This window comes from Triticum aestivum, chromosome 5A, assembly GCF_018294505.1.
Source record: "Triticum aestivum cultivar Chinese Spring chromosome 5A, IWGSC CS RefSeq v2.1, whole genome shotgun sequence".
NCBI classification, from domain to species: domain Eukaryota; kingdom Viridiplantae; phylum Streptophyta; class Magnoliopsida; order Poales; family Poaceae; genus Triticum; species Triticum aestivum.
In genome coordinates, this window is record NC_057806.1 from 534,014,764 (window position 1) to 534,037,037 (window position 22,274).

Consider the following 22,274-nt stretch of genomic DNA (forward strand, 5'->3'; position numbering starts at 1 on the left):
TGTCCACCTTCAATACCCTCTTCGTCGCCGGCCCCAGCCCCCTGTCGCTCCACCCGCAGCTTCTCCTCCGCCTCCTCTCCGCCCTCTCCTCCACCGCCGCCTACTTCCCTTCCGCGCTCCACCTCCTTCGGCTTGTGTCCTCCCGCCTCCCCCTCCCAGCGCCGCTCGTCCTCGCCTCCCACAACCTGCTCATTGAGGCCGCCGCCCGCTCCGGCCACCTCGCCGTGTCGCTCTCGCTCTTCCACCGCCTGCGATCCCTCCACGTGTCGCCAGACGCCCACACCTACCGCATGCTTACCCAGTCGCTCTGCCGCCGTGGTCAGGTCCGCACTGCCACTACCCTGCTCGACGAAATGCTGCACAGGGGCATCCCTGCCGATCCTCTGGCGTACACCACCGTGCTCAACGCCCTCTGCCGCAAGAAGCAGCTCCGTGAGGCCTACCGATTGCTGTGCCTCATGCGAGGCCGCGGGGTCTCGCCTGACATTGTGCACTACAACACCGTCATCGTCGGAATGTGCCGTGAGGGGCGGCCACTGGATGCCTGCAAGGTGATTGGTGATATGACGGATAGTGGCTGCATACCGAATGCAGCGTCGTATGCAGCGGTGGTGAATGGGTTGTGCGTGAGTGGGTTGTTTGCCAAGGCAGAGACATACTTGGAAGATATGGTGGGTAAAGGGATTGTACCACATTTTTCGGTGTTCCATTCGGTGATCAAGGGGTGTTGCACAGTGGGAAAGGTAGAGGAGGCTGCTAGGATGATGAGTCGGATGCTTGATCTTGGGATGCCTCCACATGTTGAGACATGGAGTTCAGTGATCAGCAGTATTTGTAATGACGAGGACTATGTTGAGGTGATTTTGTTGCAAATGCTGAAAGGAAGGGGGCGCTGCTCGAAGACGATCTCGAGGAGTACCTTGTGATGATGTTGCGTGGTGTGGTGGCAGAGATTTAAGAAGCAATCAGTTTGTAGTTCCTCATTTTTGGTGATGATATAAACAATCAGCCTTGCTGAAAACAAATGACGCAGTGCAAAATGTGGACCACGAAGGCATATTTTCTGCCAAAACGCAACTGCAGGAGAAAGCAACCTGTTTGGCAAAGGTGAGATCCTGGTCGTAGATCATCTAAGGGCAGCTGCCGCGGTGGTGATCACAATGCTTCACTTTAATCCAGTACAGACAGAAAAGATAGTCCCATACTACTTGGTTGCAAGGTGTGCAAAATGCAAAGTAGGCGTGGAGCTCATAGTTGAGGAAACAGAGGCTGTCAACCGGTTGGAGTCAAGATCAAGATGCACAGGATGAAGATGCCAAGAGTCCATCCTAGTAGTACCTGGTGTCGAGTCCTGCTGGATACAACGTTCTGCTCAAAGGAAGATGTGGTCCAGTTGGACAGTACGCAATGGTCGCCACTAGGGTCCAGGGCGAAGTCCCAATGAAATTAACCTCTGCATGCAGGTGGGCTTGAGATGTTGCTGCAGATCTACTGCATTCAAATAGAAACAACATGGATCAAGTGAGGCAAAAGATGAACTGTAAATGGCACCCTCCTGTTCCTGGAGCCGTTAAACTGAATGTTGATGCTGCGTTCAAGGCAACTGATGACCAGGGAGCTATTGGAGTTGTTATTAGCGATGAAAATGGGAGAGCGGCGATTTGGTGCTGGGGCTCAGATGAGCCCGGGCGTGAACAGTACCGCGATTTGAAAGGGAAAAGAAGTTCATAAAATTCTAATTTTTTTTGGGTGCAAGATGCTCCTGTGCATGAACTCCGTGCAAAATTTTGTGAAGTTTGGACATTCGAGGAGCTCGTGGCAAAAGAGACAAATTTCGGATGTTTGAGAAACTTTTGAAATCGCACTGTTCACGCCTGATTTTTTTTTTGCCACGAGCTCCTCGAGTGTCCAAACTTCACAAAATTTTGCACGGAGTTCACGCACAGGAGCATCTTGCACCACAAAAGAAATTGAAATTTTCTGAATTTTTTTTCTTTTTAAATTGCGGTACTGTTCACCGGCTCATCTGAGCCTGGCTCTGGGTTGAATTATCCTGAAAATGGCAGCCTCATTGCAGCTTGATGTTTCTGGGATGATTCCACTCCTTGTTGTGTTGATTGCTGAAGCCTGTGCTTGTGGAGATGGAGGAGCGCTGATGCCTGAAATCTGAATATGTTCACAATTGCTTTCACTTTTGTGTTCAGCAGCGGAAAACACAAATGCTTTCATTTTTGCTGCCTCTATCGATGCACGAGATGCTCATTTACTGACGTGACAGTGTCAAACGTAAACAACCCTCGTAGCTAGGTTGATGTTGTTTCTCAACGTCACTAGCAAAACACGACCTCCGTCTCAAAATACAAGATGTTTTTGCAGTTCAGTCAAATTAAACTGTAAGAACGTCTTATATTTTGAACGTACTAGTTACCTGTTAAGCATCGAAGCTTTGCCCACCGAATTCGATGGCCCTAGAGCATGCACATCCTTGCAACCAAGGGAACGGAAGGGTATATAGGGCGTGTTTGGATTGGAGCCAAGAGCAGCCCAGCCAAAAAGTTGGTAGTTGACCAGGCGTGGGCGCTTGTTTGGATGAGTGCCAATAAATTGGCTCGCCCTGACCACGCTAGCTTTCTCAGTTCAATTTTTCGTCAACTTCTGGGCAAGTCGCGGGCGGAGGAATTCTGCGCCAATGTTTTGGCACACCCATGGGTTGGCAGGGCTAGCTTGGGCAGCATCCAAACACACCCATAGCACTGATACAACATAGTGTGGAGAGCGGGGCGGTGGGGAGGGAATATGGGAGTGGTTTTTCTACCATGCATGAGATGTTGCTTTGAGATTCACGTTGCCTTTTTTCGGTTTCAGCAAAATTTGTGTTGTTTTAACATAATGTAACACTCTCAAACGAGAGAAAATGTGTTAAACCGAGAAAATACAACGAGAGGAAAGGCCCCAACCTCCTGCCACTCCACGGGATGCACACAAATTCTGTCTTCCTGTTTCCTTTCCTTTGCTCTTCGTCTTTTCGCCTTGTGGCCCTGACCCTGCAACAACACAACTGAGCCTAAGCAACAAGGTAGCTAGTCTCATGGTGAGCTCAAAGGTGCGATAGCAAGCTAAGGCAGATCTCCGACAAGAGATGGCCTCGAAACTGTGGAGGGCTGGCCATAAAAATCAACACAGAATGTAGACATATATAACTAGTTGAAGGTTTTTTTTTTTCAAAAAAACTTCCGATCTGTTCATTTTTAAAACTTCCGATTTATTCATTTTTAATAATGGCAATACAACAAGCATCATAAATAATAAAAATTACATCCAGATTCATAGACCACCTCGCGATGACTATAAGTATTGAAGCGAACGGAAGGCGCACCGCAGTCATCGCCCCTCCCTCGCCGAAGCTAGGCAAAACTTATTGTAGTAGATAGTCGGGAAGTCGTCGTGTTAAGGCCCCATAGGATCAGGACAACCGAACAACAACGCCGCATATGAAGAGTAGCGTAAATGGAAGGATCCAACCTGAAGACACACGAACATAGACAAATTACGACCAGATATGAGCAAATCCACCAAGAACAGATCCACCGGAGACACACCTTCATATGCCCACTAATGACGCTAGACACATCACCAAGACACGTACTAGGGAGGGAGAACCATATTCCATCTTCAGGAAGGTGTCGTCGTCTTGCCTTCCTGAGCAGGACATAACCGTGTTCCTGAGCATGACACAAACACTAACAAAACTCGAAGAAACATCTGAAAACAGAGCCCTCCCGCCGGAAAAGGCCAGGATCCACCGCGCCGCTATGACCGTAAGGCCACCGGAGACGAGGCGGACCGGCGCCGGCGTCGGCAGGAGGCGGAGGAACCCTATGCTTTTCTTAGGGGAGGAGGTGATTGCGTACGTTATCGTCGTCGAAGGGTTCTGTGTGGTGAACTCGAGTGTAATTCTGTATTATCATGTCACTTTTGCAAGGTTAACACCAAAAAATAAACAGTTTTATTAACTAACGTCATATGAAATTTTCTTAATTCTTAATATATATTTGAAGTATAACTTCACTTTATTGACAAGTGTCTTAATATATTTTTTATGTACAACTTTAGTTTACCGACTAGTTTAAATTGCGGAACTAGTTCACGCTAATTCCCGGGTTGAGAGGTATGAAGTCCACAACAAGTTCTTTAGTTGTAAGATGGAGGAGAACAGTTCTGTTAGTGAACACAAACTCAGAATGTCTGGGTACCACAACCACTTGACTCACCTGGGAATTGATCTTCCAGTTGAGTGTGAATTGATCTTCCAGTTGAGTGTGTTATTGATAGAGTTCTTCAGTCACTACCATCAAGCCACAAAGACTTCATGATGAACTATAATATACAAGGGATGACAAAAACAATTTCCGAACTCTTCGTGATGCTGAAATCGGCGGAGATAGAAATCAAGAAGGAGCATCAAGTGTTGATGGTTAACAAGACCACTAGTTTCGAGAAAAAGGGCAAGGAAAAAAAAGGGAACTTCAAGAAGAATGGCAAGCAAGTTGCCACTCCCATGAAGAAGCCCAAAGCTGGACCCAAGTCTGAAACTAAGTGCTTCTACTACAAAGAAAGTGGTCACTAGAAGCGGAACTGCCCCAAATACTTGACAGATAAGAATGATGGCGGAATGAACAAATGTATATTTGATATACATGTTATTGATGTGTTCCTTGCTAATGCTCGTAGTAGCGTCTGAGTATTTGATACTGATTCGTTTGCTCATATTTGTAACTCAAAACAGGAGTTACGGAATAAATGAAGATTGGCTAAGGACGAGGTGACGATGCGCGTCGGGAATGGTTCCAAGGTTAATGTGATCGTCGTCGGCACACTACCTCTACATCTACCTTCGGAATTAGTTTTAAACCTCAATAATTGTTATTTGGTGCCAGCGTTGAGCATGAACATTATATCTGGATCTTGTTTATTACGAGACGGTTATTCATTTAAGTCAAAGAATAATGGTTGTTTTATTTATATGAGTAACATCTTTTATGGTCATGCACCTTTAGTGAATGGCCTATTCTTGTTGAATCACGATCGTAGTGACACACATTTATAATATTGATGCCAAAAGATGCAAAGTTGATAATGATAGTGCAACATACTTGTGTTATTGCCGTTTAGGTCATATTGGTGTAAAGCGCATGAAGAAACTCCATGCGGATGGACATTTGAAATCACTTGATTATGAATCATTTGATACTTGCGAACCACGCCTCATGGGTAAGATGACTAAAACTCCGTTCTCCGGAACAATGGAGCGAGCTAATGACTTACTGGAAATAATACATACCGATGTATGCGGTCCGATGAGTGTTCAAGCACGCGGCGGGTATCGTTATTTTCTAACCTTCATAAATGATTTGAATAGGTATGGATATATCTACTTGATGAAACACAAGGATGAAACATTTGAAAAGTTCAAAGAATTTCAGAGTGAAGTGGAGAATCATCATAACAAGAAAATAAAGTTTCTACGATATGATCTCGGAGGTGAATATCTGAGTTGCGAGTTTGGCCTTCATTTAAGACAATGTGGAATTGTTTCACAACTCACGCCACCTGAAACACCACAATGTAATGGTGTGTCCGAACGTCGTAACAATACTTTATTAGATATGATGCGATCTATGATGTCTCTTACCGATTTGCCATTATCGTTTTGGGGTTATGCATTAGAGACAATTGCATTCACATTAAATAGGGTATCGTCTAAATCCGTTGAGACGACACCGTATAAACTATGGTTTGACAAGAAACCTAAGTTGTCATTTCTTAATGTTTGGGGATGCGACGCTTATGTCAAAAGGCTTCAGTCTCATAAGCTTGAACCCAAAGCGGAGAAGTGCCTCTTCAGTATCGCTGAGCCCTCTCGGTAATACAACATCACAAGAAGCTGATGGGAACGTAGTAATTCAAAAAAAAAAATTCTACGATCACGCAAGATCTATCTAGGAGATGCATAGCAACGAGAGGGGGAGAGCATCTTCATACCCTTGAAGATCGCAAAGCGGAAGCGTCTATCAACGTGGTTGATGTAGTCGTACACCTTCACGATCCGTCCCGATCAAGTACCGAACGTATGGCACCTCCGCGTTCAGCACACGTTTAGCTCGTTGACGTCCTCGCCTTCTTGATCCAGCAAGACGGGCGAAGTAGTAGATGAGTTCTGGCAGCACGACGGCATGGTGACGGTGTTGATGAAGAACAATCTCCACAGGGCTTCGACAAGCACTACGAAAGCTATGACAGAGGATAAACTAGAGGGGACGGGGTTGCCGGCACACGGCTTGGTGATACTTGACGTGTCTTGGGTGCTAGCCCTGCCCCTCTATTTATATGCTGAGCCCTGGGGTCGAAACTTGGAGTAAAAGCCTCCTAAAAGTCGGTTTTGCCCGAAAGGCAAGAGTCCTACTCGGACTCTAGGGCTAGACGCTAGGGTTCCTGGTGTCTAGCCTCTGGTCTTCGCAAAACTTCCTTTTGCACTTTCCAAAAGCCTTGTGGGCTTTCCCCTTTGGCCCAAATAAAGTGTTCTTGTATCCAAACATTTCAGGAAACATCCGGAACCCCTTCCGGTGAACTAGGGAACCCTTCCGGAGACCAAACACCATTATCCCATATATCAATCTTTACCTCTGGACCATTCTGGAGCTCCTCGTCATATCCGTGATCACATTCGGGATTCCAAACAACATTCGGTTACCAACATACATAACTCATATAGTACTATATCATCAACGAACGTTAAGCGTGCAGACCCTACGGGTTCGAGAACTATGTAGACATGACCGAGACACATCTCCGGAACCTAGATGCCCATATTGGCTCCTACATATTCTACGAAGATCTTTATCGGTCAAACGTTATGACAACATACGCAATTCCCTTTATCATCGGTATGTTACTTGCCCAAGATTCCGTAATGCATCATCCCACAACTAACTCATTAGTCACATTGCTTGCAAGGCTCATAGTGATGTGCATTATCGAGAGGGCCCAGAGATACCTCTCCGATACACGGAGTGACAAATCCTAATCTCGATCTATGCCAACTCAACAAACACCATCGGAGACACCTGTAGAGTATCTTTATAATCACCTAGTTACGTTGTGACGTTTGATAGCACACAAGGTGTTCTTCCGGTATTCAGGAGTTGCATAATCTCATAGTCGGAGGAACATGTATAAGTCATGAAGAAAGCAATAGCAATGAAACTAAACGATCATTATGCTAAGCTAACGGATGGGTCTTGTCCATCACATCATTCTCTAATGATGTGATCCCGTTCATCAAATGACAACACATGTCTATGGTCAGGAAACTTAACCATCTTTGATTAACGAGCTAGTCTAGTAGAGGCATACTAGGGACACTCTGTTTGTCTATGTATTCACACATGTACTAAGTTTTCGGTTAATACAATTCTAGCATGAATAATAAACATTTATCATGATATAAGGAAATATAAATAACAACTTTGTTATTGCCTCTAGGGCATATTTCCTTCAGTCTCCCACTTGCACTAGAGTCAATAATCTAGATTACATAGTAATGATTCGAACACCCATGGAGTCTTGCTGATGATCATGTTTTGCCCTTGAGAGAGGCTTAGTCAACGGGTCTGCAACATTCAAATCCGTATGTATCTTGCAAATCTCTATGTCTCCCTGCTTGACTTGATCATAGATGGAATTGAAGCGTCTCTTGATGTGTTTGGTTCTCTTGTGAAATCCGGATTCCTTCGCCAAGGCAATTGCTCCAGTATTGTCACAAAAGATTTTCATTGGACTCGATGCACTAGGTATGACACCTAGATCGGATATGAACTCCTTCATCCAGACTCCTTCATTTGCTGCTTCCGAAGCAGCTATGTACTCCGCTTCACATGTAGATCCCGCCATGACACTCTGCTTGGAACTGCACCAACTGACAGCTCCACCATTCAATATAAATACGTATCCGGTTTGTGACTTAGAGTCATCCGGATCAGTGTCAAATCTTGCATCGACGTAACCGTTTACGACGAGCTCTTTGTCACCTCCATAAACGAGAAACATATCCTTAGTCCTTTTCAGGTATTTCAGGATGTTCTTGACCGCTGTCCAATGATCCACTCCTGGATTACTTTGGTACATCCCTGCTAAACTAATAGCAAGGCACACATCAGGTCTGGTACACAACATTGCATACATGATATAACCTATGGCTGAGGCATAGGGAATGACTTTAATTTTCTCTCTATCTTCTGCAGTGGTCGGGCATTGAGTCTGACTCAACTTCACACCTTGTAACACAGGCAAGAACCCTTTCTTTGACTGATCCATTTTGAACTTCTTCAAAACTTTATCAAGGTATGTGCTTTGTGAAAGTCCAATTAAGCATCTTGATCTATCTCTATAGATCTTCATGCCCAATATATAAGCAGCTTCACCGAGATCTTCCATTGAAAATTCTTATTCAAGTACCCTTTTATGCTATTCAGAAATTCAGTATCATTTCCGATCAACAATATGTCATCCACATATAATATTAGAAATGCTACAGAGCTCCCACTCAATTTCTTGTAAATACAGACTTCTCCAAAAGTCTGTATAAAACCATATGCTTTGATCACACTATCAAAGCGTATATTCCAACTCCGAGAGGCTTGCACCAGTCCATAAATGGATCGCTGGAGCTTGCACACTTTGTTAGCACCTTTTGGATCGACAAAACCTTCTGGTTGCATCATATACAACTCTTCTATAAGATATCCATTAAGGAATGCAGTTTTGACATCCATTTGCCAAAATCCATCATCATAATATGCGGCAATTGCTAACATGATTCGGACAGACTTAAGCATCGCTACGGGTGAGAAGGTCTCATCGTAGTCAACTCCTTGAACTTGTCGAAAACCTTTCACAACAAGTCGAGCTTTGTAGAGAGTAACATTACCGTCAGTGAGGGAGTCCTGGATTAGGGGGTGTTCAGGTAACCGGACTATACCTTCAGCCGGACTCCTGGATTATGAAGATACAAGATCGAAGACTTCGTCCCGTGTCCGGATGGGACTTTCCTTGGCGTGGAAGGCAAGCTTGGCGATGCGGATATTCAAGATCTCCTACCGTTGTAACCGACTCTATGTAACCCTAACCCTATCCGGTGTCTATATAAACCGGAGGGTTGTAGTCCGTAGGACATCAACTCCATATACAACAATCATACCATAGGCTAGCTTGTAGGGTTTAGCCTCCTTGATCTCGTGGTAGATCTACTCTTGTACTACCCATATCATCAATATTAATCAAGCAGGACGTAGGGTTTTACCTCCATCAAGAGGGCCCGAACCTGGGTAAAACATCATGTTCCCTTCCCCCTGTTACCATCCGGCCTAGACACACAGTTCGGGACCCACTACCCGAGATCCGCCGGTTTTGACACCGACATTGGTGCTTTCATTGAGAGTTCCTCTGTGTCGTCGCCTTTAGGCCCGATGGCTCCTTTGATCATCAACAACGATGCGGTCCAGGGTGAGACTTTTCTCCCCGGACAGATCTTCATCTTCGGCGGCTTCGCTCTGCGGGCCAATTCGCTCGGCTACTTGGAGCATATCGAAAGCTACGCCCCTGGCCATCAAGTCAGGTTTGGAAGCTTAAACTACACGGCTGACATCCACGGAGACTTGATCTTCGACGGGTTCGAGCCACGGCCAAGCGCGCCGCACTATCTCGAGGGGCATGATCTAGCTCTGCCCCTGGACAGTGTCCTGGAGGCCGCACACGCATCAGTTCCGACCCCTAACTCGGAGCCTATTGCGCCAATCGAGGATGAGCGGTTGGGCGTCACCTCGGGGGCTGCGATCCCAAAAGCTATCGAGCCGAACGCTAGCCCCGCACTCTGCACGACCCGTGACTCCGAGGATCCGGACTCCTCCTCGGACTCCGAACCCCCCGTGCCCCTGCCAATCGAATCCGATTGGGCGCCGATAATGGAGTTCACCGCCGCAGACATCTTTCAGCATTCGCCTTTTGGCGACATCCTGAATTCTCTTAAGTCTCTCTCTTTATCAGGAGAGCCCTGGCCGTACTACGGTCAGCGAGGGTGGGATACGGACGATGAGGAAATTCAAAGCCCACCCACCACCCACTTTGTAGCCACTGTCGACGATCTAACCGACATGCTTGACTTCGGCTCCGAAGACATCGATGGCATGGACGACGATGTAGGAGACGAACAGGAACCAACACCTGTAGGGCGCTGGAAGGCCACCTCGTCATATGACATATATATGGTGGATACTCCAAAAGATGGAGATGGCGATGGAACAGTGGGGGATGACGCCCCCGAGAAACAACCAAAGCGCCGGCGTCAGCGGCGCCACTCTAAATCCCGCCAAAGCAAAAAACGGTGATTCCGGCACGGGAGATAATACTACCCCGGATAGCGCCGAAGAACACCCACCTCAACAAAATTCGGCACAGGAAGATGGAGAAGCCAGCCCTCATGAGAGAGCGGCAGGCCGAGAGGTCAAGGATGATAACTATACGCCTCCCTCCGAAGACGAGGCAAGCCTCGATGACGACGAATTCGTCATACCATTAGACCCCGCCGAACAAGAGCGTTTTAAACGCAGGCTTTTAGCCACGGCAAGCAGCCTCAAGAAAAAGCAGCAACAGCTTAGAGCTGCCCAAGATTTGCTAGCTGATAGATGGACTGAAGTCCTTGCGGCCGAAGAGTATGAACTCGAACGCCCCTCCAAGAGTTACCCGAAGCGTAGGCCGCTACCCCGATCAGAGGAGGAAGCACCTACATCACCAGCGCATGACATGGCAGACCGGCCACCTCGCGGCCGCGACAGAGAGGCCTCTCGGCCCTCCACCCAAGCCATGCCCCAACGCCGCTCAACTAAGGCACGGGAAAATGTGCCAGACCTGCGAGACATACTAGAGGATAAGGCAAGACAAACAAGATCGATCTACGGATCGCGCAAGCGCCCTACGACATGTGACAATGTTCTTCACTCCGGATACAACAAATCCGGCCGGGCCGAACACAACAGACATAGCTCTTCCGAGCTGCGTCGTGATATAGCCCAGTACAGAGGCGCCGCACACCCGCTATGCTTCACGAATGAAGTAATGGATCATAAAATCCCAGAGGGTTTCAAACCCGTAAACATCAAATCATACGATGGCACAATAGATTCGGCGGTATGGATCGAGGATTATCTCCTTCACATCCACATGGCACGCGGCGATGATCTACACGCCATCAAATACCTCCCGCTCAAACTTAAAGGACCGACCCGACATTGGCTTAACAGCTTGCCAGCAGACTCAATCAGTTCTTGGGAGGACCTGGAAGCCGCATTCCTCGACAACTTCCAGGGCACTTACGTGCGACCACCGGATGCCGACGACTTAAGCCACATAATTCAGCAGCCAGAGGAATCGGCCATACAATTCTGGACACGGTTCCTAACAAAGAAAAACCAGATAGTCGACTGTCCGGACACAGAGGCCCTAGCAGCCTTCAAGCATAACATCCGCGACGAGTGGCTTGCCCGGCACCTGGGACAGGAAAAGCCGAAATCCATGGCAGCCCTCACGACACTCATGACCCGCTTTTGCGCGGGAGAAGACAGCTGGCTAGCTCGCAGTAACAACTTATCAAAGAACCCTGGTAATTCGGATACCAAGGACAAAAGTGGCAGGACACGTCGAAATAAGCAAAAACGCCGCGTTAGCAGCAACATCAATGAAGACACGACAGTCAATGCCGGATTCAAAGGCTATAAATCTGGTCAGCGGAAAAAGCCATTCAAAAAGAATACTCAGGCCCGTCCAGTTTGGACCGAATACTCGATCGCTTGTGCCAGATACATGGCACCCCCGAAAGGCCAGCCAATCACACTAACAGGGATTGTTGGGTGTTCAAGCAGGCAAACAAGTTAAGGGCCGAAAACAGAGACAAGGGGCTGCACAGCGACGACGAGGAGCCCAAGCCGCCGAACAACAATGGATAGAAGGGCTTTCCCCCACAAGTGCGGACGGTGAACATGATATACGCAACCCACATTCCCAAGCGGGAGCGGAAGCGTGCGCTACGGGACGTATACGCGATGGATCCAGTCGCCCCAAAGTTCAACCCATGGTCCTCCTGCCCGATCACTTTTGATCGAAGGGACCATCCCACTAGCATCCGTCATGGCGGCTTCGCCGCATTGGTTCTCGACCCAATTATCGACGGATTTCATCTCACAAGAGTCCTCATGGACGGCGGCAGTAGCCTGAACCTGCTTTATCAGGATACAATGCGGAAAATGGGCATAGATCCCTCAAGGATTAAGCCCACAAGAACGACCTTTAAAGGCGTTATACCAGGTGTAGAAGCCAACTGTACAGGCTCAGTAACACTGACGTGGTCTTCGGATCCCCGGACAATTTCCGAAGCGAAGAGTTAATCTTCGATATAGTCCCGTTTCGCAGTGGCTATCATGCCCTGCTCGGACGAACCGCATTCGCAAAGTTCAATGCGGTGCCGCACTACGCATATCTCAAGCTCAAGATGCTAGGCCCTCAAGGAGTAATCACGGTCAACGGAAACACCAAACGCTCCCTCTGTACGGAGGAGCACACGGCGGCTCTCGCAGCGGAGGTACAAAGTAGCCTTCTCAGGCAATTCTCCAGTCCGGCCATTAAAAAGCCAGACACTGCCAAGCGCGCCCGGAGTAACCCACAGCAGGACCGCCTGGCACACTCTGAGCAAGCGTAGCAATGCGGCCCCAACCCCAGCTCTCGCGACATAGCAAAACCAGTACATCACGTACATAACTACGCCCTTGAAATGCCATGGGCACAGGGGAAGGGGCACAATAACGGCATGCCCAAAATACGGCTTAAAACGTACTAGGGGCTGCCGGATTCTTTTTTTTTAATTTTTTCTTACTTTCAGGACTCCATACTTCGGACGACCTGTTCGGCAATTCGACTGCCCCACAAACGATGCAAGCTCCAGGGAGGCAGACAAGCCATGCCGCATTATGGAACTCCCAGGTGGTCTCTGTTACGAGCGGTATACCTATTTTAAATACAATTCCGCGGCCTGCCCCTGGTCAGGACATACTAAATAGTCCAATATCTTTTGCTTACCGCACTATTTGTATCGTTCGACTTTGATAAATAGCCTCTCTATAAACAATGCTTAGCTTCTTGTCTATTTTTTGCATTATCTTCTTTTCACATTTATGTTTATTAAATGACATGATTGCACCCGTACACCATGGTACGGCAAACACGCCAAGGGCTTCAGTACCCCTCACAATGGTGTGAGAAGTCCGTACACTTTCACAAGTGCGGCACCCCGAACTTATACCACTATATGCATCGGCTCCGAATCATGATTTGGGTCAATTGTTGGGTTTGCCCGGCTCCTATGTTTTGGTGCCTTACGTTCTGCTCTATCGGCTAAGGTAGCACTAGGAGAACCACTGCGATTGTGCCCCGGTTCAGCTGGGTTAAGCACCTCAGTGGAGAAAGCTAAAACTGACTGTAATGATATGGCGAGAGACCGGTCGCTGTTCGAGAGGTTTTTCGAGTCCCTAAAGGCTTATGCCGCTTCGAGCGAGGAGCTGACTTTGTCCGGCCAAGGCATGGATAGTGCCCCGAACTCGGTCTTCCGAACTGGGGGCTTCGCCGAAATTTAAAATTATAGAGTTCTATGGCTAAGTGAGAGTGTTCAAGCATTATAGTCCGATTGCCTGGTTCGTTGTGCTGAACGCCTCCCTTGAAGGACCCAACTATGGGAAAAAGAGCGCTCAGGTTTATCCCGAACACCCCAGCACTAGTGGCATGGGGGCAGAAGCCGACGACTGGCCATCTCTCAATTTTTGATAAACGGCCGCACAGAAAGTAATATTTTAAATTCAATAAGCATTGCTTAGCGCATATGAACAAGTTTTCAGCGCACAGGATAAACACGAGCGAGTTCATTCAAAAATCACATCCTTGGTACATTCATCCGCGACAAGGCGGGCACCTGCAAGAACATCCTTGTAGTAGTTCTCGGGCTTGCGATGCTCCTTCCCCGGCAGCAGCCCATCCTTCACAAGCTTCTCACCGTCCAGCTTACTCCAGTGCACCTTTGCACGGGCAAGGGCCCGACGGGCACCTTCGATGCAGACGGAGCGCTTGATGACCCCGAGCCTCGGACAGGCCTCCACCAGCCGCCGCACCAGCCTGAAATAGCTCCCAGGCAGGGCCTCTCCGGGCCACAGCCGAACTATGAAGCCCTTCATGGCCTGCTCGGCCGCCTTGTGGAGCTCGACGAGCTGTTTCAGCTGGTCGCTCAAGGGCACAGGGTGTCCGGCCTCAGAATACTGAGACCAGAACACCTTCTCCATCGAGCTACCCTCTTCAGCTCGATAGAATGTGGCGGCGTCGGATACGCTGCGGGGAAGATCTGCGAATGCCCCTGGAGAGCTCCGGATTCGGGTAAGTAACATGTAGTTCACTTTTATATTTCTGCTTTGCATAAAGAATGCCTTACCCGCTGCTATCTTCCTCATCTCCTCCAACTCTTGGAGGGCCTTTTGGGCTTCGGCCTTGGCAGACTTGGCAGCCTCTAGGGCTGTTGCAAGCTCGGATGCTTGCGCCTTCGACTCCAGCTCCAAACTCTCATGTTTTTTCATGAGAGCCTGAAGCTCTTGCTGCACCTCGCCGACCTGAGCCCCAAGTCTGTATCGCTCGGTGCGCTCCGCGGCCGTTTTCTTTTCGGCCTCAGACAGCGCCTGCTTAAGGGTCGCCACCTTAGTCATGACCCCTACAATAAGCAGTACAATCCTGTTACTCTTTTTGCAATCAAGCCTTTTTATAGGCACTTTTTCTGTAAGGTATTTCTTACCTTCTTCCTCCTCGAGCCGCCGCTTGGCAAGGCCGAGCTCTTGCTCGGTCCGCTCGAGGTCCTGCTTTAGGACACCCACCTCCGCAGTCAGTGCGGCGGTGGATAGCAGCGAAGCCTGCATACGCATATTGACTCTTTTTTTTAGACTCCTGCGAAATTTAATAGATCCTCTATTCGGCTTTTCTTTCCGAACGCCAAACAGAGCATCAGGGGCTACTGTCTATGTGGTAATATTTTTACATATTTTTACTTACCTCGAAGCCTGTTAGAAGGCTAGCGCAAGCTTCAGTCAGTCCGCTCTTGGCGAACTAAACCTTCTGGATCACCGTACTCATAATAGTACGGTGCCCCTTGTCGATGGAGGCGCCGTCAAGCACCTCCAGCAGATTGTCCGGCACCTCCGGTTGGACGGAGGCTGCCGGCTCAGAAGGCTTGCTCCTCTTGGAAGGAGTTCGCCTACCGCGGTCTGGAACTGATTCCGGCGCGGTGTCCACAAAGCCGGACTTAGAGCCCTGGGGAGCCTTATCCCCTTCACTCCTGGAGTCCGGGAGGTTGCCTTGCGGCTCCTCCGGGACCACCTCCTCCTGCCCCGGAGCTTGTCGCGATGCCACTTCAGCATCGTCTGCAGTGCGGGGGGAGACAGCGGGCGGAACTGAGTTCACGTCCGATGAGTCCAGGGAGCCGCCCGACGATTCGTCGAATTCGGCCCGGGGCGGACTGCATAATTACATTCGACATTAGGGAAAGCTGTGCAACAAAGGAACATCATGAGTTACTCTGATATCCGAACTTACGATTTCGCCAGACGCTTGGCCCTGTTTGGCCACTCCTCTTTGCCCTCTTCGGTGTTGGGGGCGTAGTCCGGTGGAGGGGTCTTCCTTTTCCTAGACCCCTCGGCCTCCCCCATTGGGGCGGCCTTCCTCTTCTCTCCTCCCTCCGCTGGGGGGGGAGAGTTTTCTTGTTTTCTTCTTCCTCCTCCTCGTTTTCGCGGGAGGAGGGTGTCTCGGACTCGTTAGATGATGAGTCCGACACCACCACGTTGCGGGCACTCTTTCGAGTCCCCGTGGTCTTCTTCTTCTTGGCCTTCTTCTCCGGCACCACATAAGGCGCCGGAACCAGCAGCTTCACTAGTAGAGCTGGGGCTCGGTCTTCGGGCAGCGGAGCCGGAAAGTTAGTCGGTCCGGATATCGCCCACCAAGCCTGTCAAAGGTAAGGGAGTTTAGATCCCGCATAGAGTCAAACTATGAAAAAAGCTTAACATCATGTAAAAGGTGTAGATGGCTTACCTCGCTAGTGTGACGCTGCGAGCTGTATCCGCGGTCCTCGGAAGCGGATGCGGGAGCCTCGGCGCCCTTGAATAGCATCTTCCAGGCGTCTTCGTACATCGTGTCGAAGAGCCTGCTGAGGGTTTGATGCTGCGCCGGGTCGAACTCCCACAGATTAAAATCCCGTTGTTGGCACGGGAGGATCCGGCGGACGAGCATAACCTGGATTACATTAACAAGCCGGACTGGCTTGTTCACCAGGGACTGGATGCATGTTTGCAATCCGGTCACCTATTTTTCGTCACCCCACGACAGGCCCGTCTCTTTCCAGGACATAAGCCGCGTGGGGGGTCCAGATCGGAACTCGGGGGCTGCGGTCCATTTTGGATCGCGCGGCTCGGTGATATAAAACCACCAGGATTGCCATCCCTTTAGGGTCTCCACAAAAGAGCCCTCGAACCATAGGACGTTGGCCATCTTGCCCGCCATGGCGCCTCCGCACTCCGCCTGGCTGCCGCGCACCACCTTGGGCTTGACGTTGAAGGTCTTGAGCCAGAGGTCGAAATGAGGGCGGACGCGGAGAAAAGCCTTGCACACGACGATAAACGCCGAGATGTTGAGGATGAAGTTCGGGGCCAGATCGTGGAAATCCAGGCCGTAGTAGAACATGAGCCCCTGGACAAATGGGTGGAGTGGAAAACCCAGTCCGCGGAGGAAGTGGGGGAGAAATACTACCCTCTCATGGGGTCTTGGGGTGGGAAGAAGCTGCCCCTTTTCGGGAAGCCGGTGCGCGATGTCCTTGGACAGGTATCCGGCCTTCCTTAGCTTCTTGACTTGGCCCTCCGTGGCAGAGGAGACCATCCACTTGCCTCCCGCTCCGGACATTGCTGGAGAAGGTTGAGGTGGGAAGTGCGGGCTTGGGCGCTGGAGCTCGGGTGCGTAGGAGATGGATAGGCAAAGGAGGAAGAAGGCGTAGGTAAAAAGGTGGATCCTTGTCCCCTTATATGGGCGGATGCGGTTGTGCGTCCCCACCTGCCTAGTAAAACTCGCTTGCCTCCCAAGCGCCGTGATAAGTGGCGCGGTTGGGTTACCCACGTCCGTATTGATGAGAATCCCGTAAAAGGGGGGGTACACGATCTCTGCTTTGACAAGACGTGCCAAGGAAACCGCCTCGCAAAACACGCTGAGGTGGAAAAGTGAAAACAATTCGAGTAAAGGACTTGGCTGTAGTGTGATGACGCACTGCGGAATACGTCAGCAGATTTGATTTGTGTTAATATTATTCTCTTTATGGCAATATGTGGAAGCTTATTTTGCAGAGCCGGACACTACTCTTGGTGTTTACAATCTTCTATGAAGGACTTGGAGGAGGAACCCGCCTTGCAATGCCGAAGACAATTTGCGCGCCGGACTCGTCGTCATTGAAGCCTGGTTCAGGGGCTACTGAGGGAGTCCTGGATTAGGGGGTGTTCGGGTAACCGGACTATACCTTCAGCCGGACTCCTGGATTATGAAGATACAAGATTGAAGACTTCGTGCCGTGTCTGGATGGGACTTTCCTTGGCGTGGAAGGCAAGCTTGGCGATGCAGATATTCAAGATCTCCTACCGTTGTAACCGACTCTATGTAACCCTAACCCTATCCGGTGTCTATATAAACCGGAGGGTTGTAGTCCGTAGGACATCAACTCCATATACAACAATCATACCATAGGCTAGCTTGTAGGGTTTAGCCTCCTTGATCTCGTGGTAGATCTACTCTTGTACTACCCATATCATCAATATTAATCAAGCAGGACGTAGGGTTTTACCTCCATCAAGAGGGCCCGAACCTGGGTAAAACATCGTGTTCCCTGCCTCCTGTTACCATCCGGCCTAGACGCACAGTTCGGGACCTACTACCCGAGATCCGCCGGTTTTGACACCGACAGTCAGCGTCAGTCTTCTTCTTGAAGATCCATTTATTCTCTATTGCTTGCCGATCATCGGGCAAGTCAACCAAAGTCCACACTTTGTTCTCACACATGGATCCCATCTCAGATTTCATGGCCTCAAGCCATTTCGCGGAATCTGGGCTCATCATCGCTTCCTCATAGTTCATAGGTTCGTCATGATCAAGTAACATGACCTCCAGAACAGGATTACCATACCACTCTGGTGTGGATCTTACTCTGGTTGACCTACGAGGTTCGATAGTAACTTGATCAGAAGTTTCATGATCATCATCATTAGCTTCCTCACTAATTGGTGTAGGAATCACCGGAACTGATTTCTGTGATGAACTACTTTCCAATTCGGAAGAAGGTACAATTACCTCATCAAGTTCTACTTTCCTCCCACTCCTTTCGAGAGCAACTCCTTCTCTAGAAAGGATCCATTCTTAGCAACGAATGTCTTGCCTTTGGATCTGTGATAGAAGGTGTACCCAATAGTCTCCTTTGGGTATCCTATGAAGACACATTTCTCCGATTTGGGTTCGAGCTTATCAGGTTGAAGCCTTTTCACATAAGCATCGCAGCCCCAAACTTTAAGAAACGGCAACTTGGGTTTCTTGCCAAACCACATTTCATATGGTGTCGTCTCAACGGATTTAGATGGTTCCCTATTTAACGTGAATGCAGCCGTCTCTAAAGCATAACCCCAAAACTATAGCGGTAAATCAGTAAGATACATCATAGATCGCACCATATCTAATAAAGTGCGGTTACGATGTTCGGACACACCATTACGCTGTGGTGTTCCAGGTGGCATGAGTTGCGAAACTATTCCACATTGTTTCAAATGAAGACCAAACTCATAACTCAAATATTCACCTCCACGATCAGATCATAGAAATTTTATTTTTTTGTTACGATGATTTTCCACTTCACTCTGATATTCTTTGAAATTTTCAAATGTTTTAGACTTATGTTTCATTAAGTAGATACCCATATCTGCTCAAATCATCTGTCAAGGTCAGAAAATAACGATACCCACCGCGAGCCTCAACACTCATCGGACCGCATACATCAGTATGTATTATTTCCAACAAGTCTGTTGCTCGCTCCATTGTTCCGGAGAACAGAGTCTTAGTCATCTTGCCCATGAGGCATGGTTCGCAAGCATCAAGTGATTCATAATCAAGTGATTCCAAAAGTCCATCAGTATGGAGTTTCTTCATGCGCTTTACACCAATATGACCTAAACGGCAGTGCCACAAATAAGTTGCACTATCATTATTAAACTTGTATCTTTTGGCTTCAATACTATGAATATGTGTATCACTACTATCGAGATTCAACAAAAATAGACCACTCATCAAGGGTGCATGACCATAAAAGATATTAATCAGATAAACAGAACAACCATTATTCTCTGATTTAAATGAATAACCGTCTCGCATCAAACAAGATCCAGATATAATGTTCATGCTTAACGGTGGCACCAAATGACAATTATTCAGGTCCAAAACTAATCCCGAAGGTAGATGTAGAGGTAGCGTGCCGACGGCGATCACATCGACTTTGGAACCATTTCCCACGCGCATCGTCACCTCGTCCTTAGCCAATCTTCGTTTAATCTGTAGCCCCTGTTTCGAGTTGCAAATAAGAGCAACAGAACCAGTATCAAATACCCAGGCGCTACTACGAGCATTAGTAAGCTACACATCAATAACATGTATATCAAATATACCTTTCACTTTGCCATCCTTCTTGTCCGCCAAATACTTGGGGCAGTTCCGCTTCCAGTGACCAGTCCCTTTGTAGTAGAAGCACTCAGTCTCAGGCTTAGGTCCAGACTTGGGTTTCTTCACTTGAGCAGCAACTTGCTTGCCGTTCTTCTTGAAGTTCCCCTTCTTCCTTTGCCCTTTTTCTTGAAACTAGTGGTCTTGTTAACCATCAACACTTGATGCTCCTTCTTGATTTCTACCTCTGCAGCCTTTAGCATCGCGAAGAGCTCGGGAATTGTTTTATCCATCCCTTGCATATTATAGTTCATCACAAAGCTTTTGTAGCTTGCTGGCGGTGATTGAAGAACTCTGTCAATGACAATATCATCAGGAAGAGTAACTCCCAGTTGAGTCAAGTGGTTGTGGTACTGATACATCTCCATCGTATCTACTTTTCCAAACACTTTTGACCTTGTTTTGGACTCTAACTTGCAATATTTGAATGGAACTAACCCGGACTGATGTTGTTTTAGTAGAATTTCTAGGGTGTTATTTTTGTGCAGAAATAAAAGGTCTCGGAATGACTTGAAACTTCATGGAGAATATTTTTGGAATTTATAAAAAATACTGGCGAAAGAATCAACACCAGGGGCCCATACCCTGTCCACGAGGGTGGGGGCGCGCCCCCCCTGTCTCGTGGGCCCCTTGAGGCTCCACCGACCTCAACTCCAACTCTACATATTCACGTTCGGGGAGAAAAAAATCAGGGAGAAGGATTCATCGCGTTTTATGATACAGAGCCTCCGCCAAGCCCTAATCTCTATCGGGAGGGCTGATCTGGAGTCCGTTCGGGCTCCGGAGAGGGGAATCCGTCACCATCGTCATCATCAACCTTCCTCTATCACCAATTTCATGATGCTCACCGCCGTGCATGAGTAATTCCATCGTAGGCTTGCTGGACGGTGATGGGTTGGATGAGATTGATCATGTAATCGAATTTTTTTAGGGTTGATACGTCTCCGTCGTATCTACTTTTCCAAACACCTTTGCCCTTGTTTTGAACTCTAATTTGTATGATTTGAATGGAACTAACCCGGACTGACCCTGTTTTTAGCAGAATTGCCATGGTGTTATTTTTGTGCAGAAATGAAAGTTCTCGGAATGACATGAAAATCAACGGAGAATTATTTTGGAATATATAAAAAATACTGGAAGAAGAATCCATGTCAGGGGGCCTCCACCTGTCCACGAGGGTGGGGGGCGCGCCCTACCCCCTGGGCGCGCCCCCCTGCCTCGTGGGCCCCCTGACCCTCCACCGACCTCAACCCTGACTCCATATATTCACTTCTGGGGAGAAAAAAATCAGGGAGAAGGATTAATCGCATTTTATGATATGGAGCCGCCGCCAAGCCCTAAACTCTCTCGAGAGGGCTGATCTGGAGTTCGTTCGGGGCTCCGGAGAGGGGAATCCGTCGCCATCGTCATCATCAACCTTCCTCCATCACCAATTTCATGATGCTCACCGCCGTGCGTGAGTAATTCCATCGTAGGCTTGCTGGACGGTGATGGGTTGGATGAGATTTATCATGTAATCAAGTTAGTTTTGTTAGGGTTTGATCCCTAGTATCCACTCTGTTCTCAGATTGATGTTGCTATGACTTTGCTATGCTTAATGCTTGTCATTAGGGCCCGAGTGCCATGATTTCAGATCTGAACCTATTATGTTTTCATCAATATATGAGAGTTCTTGATCCTATCTTGCAAGTCTATAGTCACCTATTATGTGTTATGATCCGTTAACCCCGAAGTGACAATAATCGGGATACTTACCGGTGATGACCGTAGTTTGAGGAGTTCATGTATTCACTATCTGTTAATGCTTTGGTCCGGTACTCTATTAAAAGGAGGCCTTAATATCCCTTAGTTTCCAATAGGACCCTGCTGCCACGGGAGGGTAGGACAAAAGATGTCATGCAAGTTCTTTTCCATAAGCACGTATGACTATATTCAGAATACATGCCTACATTACATTGATGAACTGGAGCTAGTTCTATGTCACCCTAGGTTATGACTGGTACATGATTAATCGCATCCGGCATAATTCTCCATCACCTATCCATTGCCTACGAGCTTTTCATATATTGTTCTTCGCTTATTTACTTTTTCGTTGCTACTGTTACAATCACTACAAAACCCCAAAATATTACTTTTGCTACCGTTACTTTTGCTATCATTACCACTACTATCATATTACTTTGCTACTAAATACCTTGCTGCAGATATTAACTTTCCAGGTGTGGTTGAATTGACAACTCAGCTGCTAATACTTGAGAATATTCTTTGGCTCCCCTTGTGTCGAATCAATAAATTTGGGTTGAATACTCTACCCTCGAAAACTGTTGCGACCCCCTATACTTGTGGGTTAGCAA

The 22,274-nt window shown here is 48.1% G+C and overlaps 1 protein-coding gene across 1 annotated transcript; it reads left to right on the forward strand.

Moving 5' to 3' along the window:
- LOC123104545 (pentatricopeptide repeat-containing protein At4g01400, mitochondrial) lies at window positions 1-2,228 on the forward strand (the record flags this gene model as incomplete). The annotated part of the gene is given in 1 exon segment (XM_044526414.1): window positions 1-2,228. A coding segment is annotated over 1 exon segment (926 nt), but the record flags the coding sequence as incomplete, so codon positions are not given.
- Window positions 2,229-22,274: the final 20,046 nt, after the last annotated feature.